This window comes from Pantherophis guttatus, chromosome 1, assembly GCF_059756535.1.
Source record: "Pantherophis guttatus breed Tessera chromosome 1, ASM5975653v1, whole genome shotgun sequence".
NCBI classification, from domain to species: domain Eukaryota; kingdom Metazoa; phylum Chordata; class Lepidosauria; order Squamata; family Colubridae; genus Pantherophis; species Pantherophis guttatus.
The window spans coordinates 234,491,798-234,505,032 of NC_142063.1; the positions used below are offsets into that span (position 1 = coordinate 234,491,798).

General features: G+C 36.3%; 1 protein-coding gene across 6 annotated transcripts in view; it reads right to left on the reverse strand.

The window, feature by feature from the left end:
• Positions 1–1,762: 1,762 nt before the first annotated feature.
• CEP162 (centrosomal protein 162) overlaps positions 1,763–13,235 on the reverse strand; it is a 41,825-nt gene continuing 30,352 nt past the window's right edge. For all 6 annotated transcript variants that reach the window (XM_034408919.3, XM_034408918.3, XM_087882543.1 and 3 more), the window contains 9 exons: positions 12,410–12,536; positions 11,145–11,308; positions 9,440–9,544; positions 8,418–8,648; positions 6,301–6,953; positions 5,239–5,380; positions 4,106–4,204; positions 3,386–3,520; positions 1,763–2,027 (listed from right to left, as the gene is read on the reverse strand). In XM_034408919.3, coding sequence (XP_034264810.2) covers positions 1,818–2,027; positions 3,386–3,520; positions 4,106–4,204; positions 5,239–5,380; positions 6,301–6,953; positions 8,418–8,648; positions 9,440–9,544; positions 11,145–11,308; positions 12,410–12,536 — 1,866 coding nt within the window. In that variant the 3' untranslated portion in view covers positions 1,763–1,817. The remainder of the gene's footprint in view (positions 2,028–3,385; positions 3,521–4,105; positions 4,205–5,238; positions 5,381–6,300; positions 6,954–8,417; positions 8,649–9,439; positions 9,545–11,144; positions 11,309–12,409; positions 12,537–13,235) is intronic.

Sequence of the window (13,235 nt, forward strand, 5' to 3'; positions counted from 1 at the left end):
CAAAAAAGAAATGTAGCTAGACCAGAAAGATGATGGTCACACTTGGCTCTCAACATCAAACAGATCTGAATGCCAGAACCTTTTGGGAGATTGTAATTCAACACACATTAGAAGGACAGGAGCTCCACTGTAGATCACATTTGCTCTTTGATGATGTTCCATCAAGTCGTTTTCGATCCCTAGTGACCACATAGATTTTCTCCAACCAAGACAATCTATCCCTAACCAGTTCTTTCAGGTCCGTTAATGGCATCACCACTGTAACTGGGTTCACTGACAAAATTTCTTTCAGCCACTGGAAGCGCTTGCTGAACTGAACCCCTTGTCACTGAGGCAGTTTCTAAATGCTGAAAAGCCTCCTACAGTACTTCCCTTACGGTTGTGTTGGCTGTTGCCGCTTCTATGCAACAACTGGATGAGTTTCGTTTATCAACATCGTCTGGCCATATTTCAATCCTGATAGAATTCCTTTCTCATTTAATGAGAATGCTGCTTGTGGTTAGCATTACCCAGAATCGTTCCATTTCTCCCCTTATGTTACTCTAGCTTTCTTGACAATGGACCAAGGGGGCGGGAGCTGAATTCTTCTTTTCTAAAGACAGTGGCCATGTCCTCCCTGAAGGCTTCTGTCTCTCTTTTCTCCTCTACCATTGGAGACAATGGAAGGGGTTGCTTTTTTCTAAGAGGGAGATCCTTGATTGCGGGATGGGGCAGGGATGGGGCTTCCTTCTAAAAGAACATGAAGAAATGCCAGGCTCAGCCCTGCTTAACATTTGAAGAAAAACCACCCGGCAGCTGAGACTGACAATGCTGTCATTAAAATAAGGTGAGAGCTATGAAACATCATCATAATCAGCATGGGAATGAATGGGAAATGGAAAATGTGTCTCTCAGGAGAGTAGTAGGTATAAACAAAGCTGATAATTTGTTATTGAAAAACATAGCCGACACAACAGTTTTCAAATATTTTACAAAAGCCAAATAAGATTCTAGAATATTTTATGAATTACTCCTATGCTAACTATTTTTTGCTGAGTGCAATACACAGTATTTTTATATGACACTTTGATATTAATCTTAAAACTGCTTAGACCTATTCAGTAGACTTGGACTGCAATAATTGTTTATACCTTGAATGAGCTGTATTACTTTACCCAATTTTACATAGTTGGCCTTTGACTATAAAAGTCTAAGGTCATACAATTAATAAGGGGAGATATTCTATTCTTCCTCCAAATCCACTCAGAATGCTACATTAGGTGCTCTAATTGGGCCACAATCAGCTAAGCCAACTGTGATATTGGGCATTTAGCAATACTTAATGGGACAAGAATCCAGTTAGAGATTACAAAACTGAGTAGGTTTTTTTTTTTTACTAAATATTTTCACAATTAAACATGATGCAGAGATAAAATCAGAGATTTTACTGCAATTGTTGGAAATAACTATAATTTTTTGCTGACTAAAATAAAAAAGCAAGCTTTGTGAAAACAACCATTATGTTCTGTCCCTATGGTTACCAGTGCCTCATCATCTCCAATTGCTGTGTCATCCAAGCTTCTCAGAACTCTTGTGAGGTTAAAAAAAACAAAACAACTGGTAATCTAATCACATCTACTAAAATGTTTAGTAAAATATATTTATTTTAAAATATGAAAAATTTTAAAGGATAAAAAAAAACAGATTTAAATTCTAGATTTAACTCCATTTTTAGTAGAAATCTGGACCGAGTCAAAAACACTAACCAGTGACCTTTACAGAATTTCAGCTTATTTCTAGTTTTATTAGAGCTCTCAGTCTCTGATTAACTCAGATGTTCAAATTTTCCAATAATTTTCTGGCATATTTAAGCTACCTGGTGTTATAACAACACCTTGTTTCTGCAACTGCCGTAGAACATCTAACATTGAATCTAGTTCAATGCGGAATTTTTCCAGTTCTTGATTCTTCAACAGAGCAAGTTTCTTCCATTTCTCGGTTTCCCGAAACTGTTCGACTTCTACATTGTATCGTGTTTGTTGTATTACCTGTACAATATGAAAATAGTTATTGCAAAACACATGCTCATCAATATCTCCAAGTCTGTTTTATTCTTAGAGCATTTACAGCAACAACTATGGTAAAATTGAATTGAAAAAAATTCTTGCACTAAGAGATATGCCTCACAGTACCAGCCCATGGGGTTTAAGGTAAACTCTTTTAAAGTGTATGTTATTCAGATGTTTCTCTGAAAGAAACCTCCCATGGCTTGTAATAAATTCAGTTCATGCGTACCGAAGGATATTGCCCACAAGTATCTTTGCAAAATGAAAAAAGATAGGACGGCCCACTGATTCTAGAAGAATGGGGACTTGGCAACATGTGAAATGGCCTTGAAAAGTAATTCTGAGAACAAATTCTTCATGTAAAAATACTATGAGACACAGTCTTTGAATTGATTAAAAGCCCTTAATTCTAGACTCATTATGAAGAGAACCTACAAAAATTTGACAGCGGAAGTAGTGTATGGACAAATTTATAACAGTTGTCACAAATGACTTGTTTTCTTGCCTTTTTTAAAAAAAGATAGCTTCAGAAGCTAGAACTGAGAAAAGATTATGGTGCCGTTGGCAGAGCCAACAATAGCAAGGAATGGGAAGGGAGGCTTTCTTTCCTGGCTTCTGACCTCACACCTGGAAAGGCCTTAATCCCCGTGTGTCCAAATACTCATTCTAGTGTCTAAGGAGGAGGTAGGGGAGGATTAAGAAAACACCTTTCTGAATTCACCCTACTGCAAGGGCAGATGCTGAATCACAGGAGCTTGGCAACAATTCAGTCATTTTGTCCCTTTTCAGAATCCAGTGCTGCAGGCTATCTATAACTGAATATTTTAACCTTTATATTAAATCAAAGAATCAGAAAGGACTTGCAGCATTCTCCACCCAAGCTGCGTTTTTAAATAACAATTTGACTGCTTCTTACTGTCTGGAAGTAGATTACATAGACACCGAAGAAGATTGTAATGAAACTAGTCTTTTTTCTGCTGCATGGGACTATTCAAGTGTGATACTGATAACCTTCAATTTTTCCTTGACTTTTCTCCCAAAACTACCCTGGGAGTTTTTCAAACTCTCCAAAGCAAATTTACAGGCTACTTGGGAGATGAAAAATGGAAGAGGGAACATCTTCCCACTACATTGATGGAAGGAATTCTACTAGTAAGAAGAGTTTATTGCATATTGCTGTAAGCCAATAATGTTTATAATGATTTTTCAATATACAAGTTAATGATATCTGCATGTTTTCACAACAGATTAGAATCCCAAAACCAGAAAATATTTACTGTGATTCTGAAAGGCTTATAAACTCTTTATGGTTTAAGATTAATAATTCCTTGTTTTCTTACCTGCTGAAGTTCTTGCTCTCTCTGTTCATAACTGGTTTCTAATTGTTTTATTTTTCGTTCCAGATATGAAAAGCGTTTCGACTCAGGACTCTGATTCTCTCTAGCTACTTTGAGCTCTTCCAATAACTTTGCCATCTGGAAGGTAATTTATGTAATGAGCCAGCATTTAATTAAGCTGATTAATCAGTATTAATTCAATTATTTAACCTATACAAACATGTATCAACCGTATAAAAGCATGATTCTATTTGTGGGGGAATAAAGGATATAACATTTATAGGGTTTTTTTTGTGTTCTTCTATGCATCATCATAATTAGATATTACTGAACTTATCCTAGATATATACAGGTAGATCTCATTTAAGGATGGTCTTTTGGAACCAGTAACTCAATCGCTAAGCATTGTGGTCATACTTAATATGACTGTGACATTTTAAAATGGCAGTTGCGGCAATCACAGCTGTCACTGTTAGCCAAATCTTGCATGGTTGTAGCAACTTGCAGTCACGATTGCCATTTGTGACTTCCTGCTGGCTTCCTCACTGACTTTCCTTATTGGAAACTGGCAATAGAAGTCACAAATGGTGAACACATAACTGTGGCACACTGCAATGTTGTAACTGAGACCTGACTGCCAAATGCCTGAATCATGATCATGTGACCACGCACCAATTCACAAATTGCTGTAGTAATTTTAGAACACTTTAGATTTCAATTTACCTCCTTCTGAAGAATGGCCTCCCTCCTTTGTGAAACCACAAGGGCTCCCTCCTCCTTTTGCAGCTGATGAACTTGCTGCTGAAGGTACTTAATAAGGCTCTATGGGAAGACATAAATATTCTCAATGATTAGATTATTCTAAGTTTTCAACATGACACATTTTAATTTTATCATAAAAATGTGGTGGTGTGTAGCCCTTCCACTTTAGTAATAAGAATCTGCATTGATTCGGACTGGAAAAAGAGAATTGTGTTGCCTTAGCTCTTCTATTTAAAAAGCAGATAACTTGCAAAGAATCGTTTCAATTCCATATTTTTAATATAATTTTTTATTGAAGAAATGTTTAACAAGATTAAAATGATACAAATATTAGAAAAGAAACAAAATAAGAGTACTAAATAAAAAAGAAAACAAAAGGAAATAGAAAAGTAAAAGAAAAGATTATAAAGAAATGACTTCTAATCTTTTTGATAATAGTTATAAATACATTTATATATTTTATGTCCTCTAAGGCCACATCATAATTTCCTTTTTTTCATAAATTATCCTTTCTAATCCTCAAACCCCAGACAATGTTCAATCTCATATCAATCTTTTTGAAATGGGATGAAGACAGAAATTGACAAACTCTATAGAACTAATACACAAACCATAGGTTCATTTTTCTCCTTTCTCAACAAAAAATCCCTAAGGGGTTTCCAGTCACTGATAAATGTTACTGGTATTTCTGTAATCATACAAATTAATTTTGCCATCTCTGCTAGTTCTGTTATCCACACAAACCATTCTCCCATTGTGTGTGTTTCTATTGGTAAAATTCTGCTATAAAACGTGATGTATACTGTTCTTTCTGACAAAGTGGGTAAGAATATCTCTTGGTATATTTCTTAGCTTTGCAAATTGTGTAAACACACAATTTACATAAACATGGCATTCAGAGTAATTAATATATAGTACAGCGGTTTCTATGCCAGAAAAAAGTACTTGCTGTAATGGCAAGTATGTCTGCAAAATACAATACATCATGGGCTTTAGGCTAACGTTGATGCCTATGTGTGCCTGTTTGTATCTGTAGGGGTGTGGTGTAGCATGTATGTGTGTGAGTCCCTCTCTCTCTCTCTGGCCAATTTTACCTCTTGAGATGAAATCTTGCTGTTCAGTTCTGCTGCTTTGGAAGTAGAATATTCTATTGCTTGCTGGCAAAGAATCCTCTCCAACTCCTTCTGGTGCGATACTTTAAGAGTAGCAATATGACCTTGTAGCTCTTCTTTAGCTCTATAAGCACAGTGAAAAAGAAATACTTCCTGTTGTACTGGTAGTAAGCTAAATATATTCAATTCTTCCCAAATAGTATGAATGTCATATCTGGCTTGTATCTACTATATTTTTCAAAAGTTTCTGCAGCTGTAAACTCAATCATAATTGTTCTTCCCATTGTTCTTTTTTTTAATACCACTCTTATACATGAGGAATAGGGGGAAGAAAGGAGAAAAAGATGTCCAAACCTTAAGATGACAACATTTAAATCTTTCATTATAATAAAACAAGCACAAGATTCATCATCAATGTCAGTGGAAAAAGGACAAAGACAGAGCCAAAAAAAGAAACGAACCGTGCCATTTCTATCAATTACAATTTAAATAAACAAGCATATTTTACAAAATGAAATAGTTTTGTGCACTAAACAAATATCTTAGGAAAATTATGCATAGTATGGAAAAACAATACACGTATGATTTCTATTCTAACTAAACAGACCCCCTTTAAAAGATTCTATGTAACACTAGCTGACCAAAAAATGCTTGTCTAATTTTTGAAAAACATTTTTAAGAAATCTGTGTGTTTGTCGTAGTGGTCCAAATGGCTGCACGTACCACGTGTTAACCTCCATAAATTTATTTAAGACTAGAATGCAAATAATACTATAGAATTGTAATTTAGAGTGTATTTCTAACTCACAGCACTGCATGAAAATTAATGGGGGAAAAAAATCAACTGATGCCAGTGGAAGCTTGACTTAAACTGCAAGGAAAAGCTTTGATTCAGTCTGGCCCTGCTGAGGGAGTTGCTTCTAATGAACAGACTGCCATGGGGGTGGGGGAAACTTTAGATCAGCAAACATTATTACTGTACAGGAATGAGTGACCCTAAGTAATAGTGTGTTAAAACTGTAGATAATAAAAATACTACGGTACCTTCTCATAAGTTCTTCAGCATTTGCCAGAGCTGCTTGAGATGATATCCTTTCCCCGCTTAGTTCTAGTTTCAACTTTCCCAATTCTTCTTTCAGGTGGGCGTTTTCTTGTTGGACTTCTGAAATGTGAGCGTCAGCAAAGACATTGGGCTGGTATATCTTATCTTTGAGATTATCAGGAAAAAAACCTGGACTCCTGGGGACCTTTTTCTCAGGGCTCACACAGTCTTTTTCCAGCATTCCTTTTTTATCGAGTCTTCTTCCAGAATTTGTACCAGAGAGCATCCTCCTCCTCTCTTTTTGAAGCCTTTCAACAGTTTTGGTGAGGTCTTTTATCTCCCGGTTTTTGGCGATCATTTCCTGATTCAGCCGAACCAACTGGGCTTTTGCACGAGCCTGCTCCACCTGATATTCCAGTGACTGCAGATCTGCGTCGTCATCTCGTGGGTTCTTCTGACTTTCTAGCTGAGCTACGTGGCTTCGGAGGGAATCGATTTCAGCCTGAAGATTCTGAACAGTCTCCTGGTGGGCTTCGTTGACCTGACACAGTTCCTGATCAAAACTGGATGACTTGTCTTGAAGCTTCTGAGGCTCATTCAGCAGTTTATATGCTAGCAGTTGTTCAAGTTCCTCAATTCTTTTCTCATATTGAAGCTGTAAAGACAGATTGCAGGAAGTAAAGATTCACCTATATTAGGTTTTATTTGCTCTGAATCTCAAAGGAGAGCGAGGGCGCAATAGTTAATGGTTCCATAATGCTTTCCAAGGAACACATGATTGTTTGCTAAGCAATCACCAGGGTGGATCCAGACTGAAATATCCAACTATGGCACTTTGCATACCAACCTGAGAAGTGTATTATCTGCCAGCTTTCCTAAAAGCCACCAAGCCATGTTCCTATAGGAGTACCAATGCTATGAACAGAAGTTCAATGAAGTATGGTAGACTACATTATTTTTCTCACTCACTTTGACCACGCTCATTTAAAAAAAGACTCTGACACCAATGTAATACTTGAAAATATTTTTAAAAATGCAGCTTGTTGAGCAGCATAAATAACCCAAGTAGAAACACTGGCACAATTATCACTTCCTTTCTAGGAAAGTTAACGTCGATGCTAAAGTGACGAAGTAGGCACACTTACATGCATGCTTTAGCTTACGCAAAGGTAAAATGAAATACAAATATTGGATTTTGTGAAATTGCACCACGGAACTTAAAGGAAAATGTGAGAATGTTGATCAGCATGATGGACAAGAAATTTTGTAGGGATTTTGGAAAGGAATAACCTAGATGTCAAACCAGTAGTTTCTCAGCATTATCTTCTGGACGTAGCCTAATAAGGAGAATTGGAATCACTGGAAAACGAGGCCCAATCCTGTCGGACATTTCAAAAGTATACTATGATTTATTTGTTTATTGTAATGCTGTCCATCTTTAATTGACTCTGGCTCATCGCATAAAAACAATGAAGTAACATTTTTAAAAAATTCGTAAAAATAAATAACATCTTGAATCCTATCAGCAACAATGTATCATGCATGCAAGAAGGGGTTCTAACAAGCTATGTCCAAAGCCTGGGAGAAGAACCAGGTTTAAAAGTCCATCCAAGATGCATCAGAGTATTAGAACCTGCTGATATACCCAGAAAAGCGACCAGAACCACGGCCCTGCAAGGCAGTTTTCAGCATAACTCATGGTTACCAAATTAATCAAACAATTTTAGTATACATTGCCAGAACGACCAATTGAAATGGGCCTAGATAATTAGTGCTCAGAGTTCTTAATCAACTTTCTCAGAATATAATGTTTGAGTCAGGTTTATAATTGCCAAGATCTGTTGAATCAAAGGTTTCTGCTGAAGCCCTGGCTCATCTCCACCTGTGTTTTTTGTAGAAAAGTAATAATTAGTCTGTTCTGTACAGATAAAATGGAGGCAAGTAATGCATTCCTTATTATTTTTACTAGTGCAGAATAGATTGTTACTTGCAATGGTCTCATCCATACCAAGAGGCCTTTCACTTGCAGTCAAATTGACATCTTAACAGCTTCATTCTTCTCAGCTGTCAGCTAGTAGATTTCAAAAGAAGCATTTAAAACATTAGTGAAGTATGTCACCTTTATTTTTTGAAACTGCTGTTCCATGGCACGGAGACTTTTTTTGGCTTCGTCATCTTTACCCTCCAGTTCAGTTTCTAACTTTTTAACTCTTCTTTCAAGAAATTCCACTGTATTATTTTTTGGTGAAGCATCACCGTCTCCCTCAGAAGCTGCTGTAGCAGCAGCATATATCAAAGCTGGCAAGGAATTAGGATATCTTCTCTTCAGAATCCCTTCCATTTCCTTAACCTTTCAAAAGATAGATTAAATCCAATTAAAATAAAAAACCACTTAGGCGATCAAAAGGTTTAGAGGAAAGGCATTTTAATTTTACATTTTCAGTGACAGAGAAAAGTGTCTGACAATATTTACATTGAAATATTAAACATACCTAAGGATGCTTGTTTCCTAATTGAACAATACAAATATGCAGACGATACCCTTAATAAGTTAAAGGTAGAATCCTAGGAATACATTGAATAGAACTAGTGAGATTTATAATTGACAATTCAAATTATAATTTAGAATTAACAATTCAACTATAATTAATATTTGACACATGCTTTCTCACAAGCCTCAGCTGTAAAAATGATTTACTAAATGAGAAGAGAGAAGAAAACTCAGTGGCAAAAAATCTTTTGCATACTAAAAATATCAGAATCAACCTTTAACGGTTCCATCTAAATTTGAGGTAGACAGACATGCATGCACACAGATCGTTTTCCAAAAACCATACATTTCAGGCATCTAGGCAAAGAGCAATGAAAAGACATAGATATATAATTTTTTTTTATTGATTCTCTATCTCAGAAGGGGACTGAAATATCTCTCAATTACTGTACATGAACTAAACATCCTTCCTTGGACATTATTTTAGTACAAAGATTATTTGGCCTTAATTCCCTATTTCCACTCTGGAAACCTATTTAACAATTTTCTCCCAGAAAAGAGCTTGAAAACAAACACAGTTAAACCACCATTCTAATTATTAATGAAAGTAGATACTAAGATAATACAAGGAAAAGGACTGTATTACATACCTGCCGCTCAAGGTCTTGAATCCGTTTAGCATCTGCTGCCCTATTTTTTAGCCGTGTCCTTTGCTGGGCAGAATGATGCCCAGCTTCACTTCTAAGCTTTTCAACCTAAAAGTAAAGTACTTTTTCAAGTAAAAGTATATACTAAGGAGTGCCCTAAACAATTCATTTATCATAATCATAACACATTGTGTTTTCATTCTTTTTCAATGGAAGATTTTTCTTAATGAAAACAGGAGGACTGGAACCTTGACATTGAACTTTCTCAGTAATAGCTTGACCCTCTGGAATAGCTTGCTTCCCCCTGATGTTAGGTGTGCCTTGCTCTGATGATGTATCAGGAGATAGTAAGTCATCCTCTCTATGATAGCATTCACATTACCGAATAATTTCTCTCTCGTCAATAGATCTTTATTGTTTTTGTTTTTAAAAAACTCTTAGTATTTGACCAGCAATAATTTTAAAGCCTGATAGTCAACATACAAGTTGCTTTTCATTCTGTCAATTTCGTATCAACATGGGACTATTTTCTTAATTGATTTGATTGCTGATACTGAACCATATCATATTCCATCAACATTTTTAGGGAGCCTATAGGTTGGATTGTGAGTACAATATCACTAATAAATAATTTCAATTTAAGTACTTGTGCAACTAATCTGACTTCTAAAATTCTATTTTTTTATGTATTTGGATTGCCAATGGTTCTAATGCTAGCTCTATTAGCTAATAATGCTAATAAAAATAAAGGAGAGGATACCCTTGTCTTGTGTCTCTCTTGTTTTACACATACAAAATATTTAATATTACATACTGCAGTATTTAATTTATATTTAATTTTGTATATTGCAAATTACAATTGGAGGAATAGGAAGGAAGGAAGGAAGGAGGGAGGGAGGGAGGGAAGGAAGGAAGGAAGGAATAAGTTGACATAAATAATGAACCTGAAATTCTACCTTTCTTTTTATTGAACTTGTGGAAATGTTACATATGACAGAGAAATCATCACAAAAATGATAGATGAAAGAACAATTTATAGAAGTTGATCTCACTCATTCACACTTCTGTGTGAACGAATGTTGTAACCTGACATTCTTGAACTATAAAAATTTCAACATATTTAGGGCACATTGATTGTGCAATGGCCATATTACTGGCCAGCTAACCAGCAAAAGAGAACATTCTAGATGGAGTCTATTTGCATTCCAAGCCTCCAATTCCAACTATACATTTTCTGAGCTACTTCTTAACAGAGAAATCTAAAACTCTAAAATACAGAACAGTTGTATGCCAGGGTACAAATCGCAGTGTCTCTTGAACTTAAGACTTTGGGATATCAAGCAGAAATCCAGGCTGATTCCATCACCTAGTTCTGGTTAAAAGAGAAACTGCAGCAAAAGTAGCCACCTCTGTTCATATGCTAACAGGCTGGAATAGAAAATTCCCTGATTGCTTATATAGGGACCATCTTCCCCTCCTTACTTGTTTTGGCAGTTAGTGGCCAGATTATATACTTATAATGAGAAACAAGATGTGACCATTACTGTTGCCCCCCAAGAAGTCAGGCAATAGATTCCCCCCTTCCCCCCAAATACATGCATTTCTGGCTATATGATACTCTGTCTAAGAGGGCAATTGGGAGATCTGGCACCTCATGCCTTTTGCTTTGCATTGGTTTAATTCTAGTGATGTTTGATACTATAATCACCTCTACTTTCAGCTTATCGATTTCTTCTTTTGCTCCCCTGAGGCGAGCTGCATCCTTATCCAAGAGTTCCTGATTTTCTGCATACCACTGGAGTCTTTTTTGTAAGCGATTAATTTCACCTTTGTAGGACTCTTCCATAATTTTCATTTCATACGATTTCTCACCTAGGAGATAAAATGACTCATGCTTAATCCTTTTAGAAGCATCATTGTTATTTTTCTTTACTTTTGTTTTAAACTGTGAGTTACTTTTGTATAAAAAATTACTTACTTACTCACCTACTTATTTATTTATTTATATCCCATCTTTATTATTTTTACAAATAGCTCAAGGTGACAAACATATCCAAGACACCGTCTTCCCCCTATAACAACAATTCTGTGAGATGGGTTGGGCTGAGAGAGTGTGACTGGCTCAAAATCATTCCGCTGGCTTTCATGGCTAAGATGGGACTTCCAAATGCAATAGTGATATTCTTTGGGTTTCTTTTTCATAATGAAAAGAAAGCAGTAGAGGTGTTTTACAATGAACAGGACTCTTTGTGCATTCGCCTCCAATCTTTAAAGTAGCTGCATTTCTTGCAAAGCTGTTTCTGAGGTGCCATGTAAGCCTTACTAAACAAGTGGCTGCTTTAGTGTTTTGTTTACAACCAGTGTCATGCACAGTAACAGAATAACAGAGTTAGAAGGAACCTTAGAGGTCTTCTAGTCCAACCCCCTGCTCAGGCAGGAAACCCTAATTTCAGACAAATGTTTTCCAATCTCTTCTTAAAAACCTCCAGTGTGGGAGCATCCAAAATTTCTGGAAGCAAGTCATTCCACTGATTAATTCTTCTCACTGTAAGGGAAGTTCTCCTTAGTTCTAGGTTGCTTCTCTCCTTGATTAGTTTCCATCCAATGCTTCTTGTTCTTCAGATGCTTTGGAGGATAAGTTGACTCCCTCTTCTTTCTGGCAGCCCCTTAGATATTGGAACAGTGCTATCATCTCACCCATCTGCTTTAAATGGAGCATTCTGGCTAGCAAAATGCCTCACATCAAAATGCTGAAGTCACTGCATCCTCTTGAAGACTCAGTGTGACTGTTCTCTACATATGAGTACATATATGCATGGAAGACACTTAGGCTGGAACTACACTATTTCTCAAAGGCATCCCTTGCACAAACACATTGAATATTAAACAGATATAATATTTTCCATTTTTAGGAACACAACAAAACAGCAATCTTATTCACTGGGAAATAGTCTTCTTAAAACAGGGTGTTACCTGAGGCAGAAACAATCTGGGCTCTTGCCAGATCTCGCTCTTTCTTCATTTGTGCCAAATCAACTTCAAGGGCTTGTTTATCTTGCTTTAGATGCTTTCTCTCTTCAAGCAAATTGGTTTCTGTAGCCTTTGTTCCCCAACCCAGCACAGGGATATCAGACAAGAGAGACAGACAAAACATGTTACTAACCATTGAACTGAGCCTTCCGTATGGTGTGGAATAATGACGGGTCTATCCAGAGATCTATGCCAGCGACATACTCCATATTCTCTTTATCAAGAAATCAGTCTGTCCAAGTGCCCAGATGGAATTGCCACTTAATCATTTACAGCTGCAATTCCCACAAAATTAAGATAGTGTAGATCACGCTACACTTTATGGTAGGAAAGCAAACGAAAAGTTAATTTGCAATTTCAGTTCATGAAATTGGCTCTACTTTGTAAGAATTATATGGAAAATAAAGGGAAACTCCTCAACAATAAACTCTGTTGAAAATTGCCCAACTGTTAGGGGCATCAATAAGAAAAAACTGATCCCCTGCCATAAACTGAAGTTTTATTTGAATAAAGAAGGCTCTTGAAATTTGGGGATTAGAAAGATGATGCACACTTTAAATGGAAAAGGATGATCATCTGGTCACAAAGGAACAGGAAAGCATTTGAACAGAAACTTTTGTGTTCTGTTCTGTTAAATCAGAGTAATCTACTTTATCAGTTCAAGCTAATGTTTATTTAGAAGGAATATTAAAATAGAGATATTATAAAAATTAATCACATATCTACATATCGATGGTATGAACGTTGGCAATATTTTAAATATTAAAGC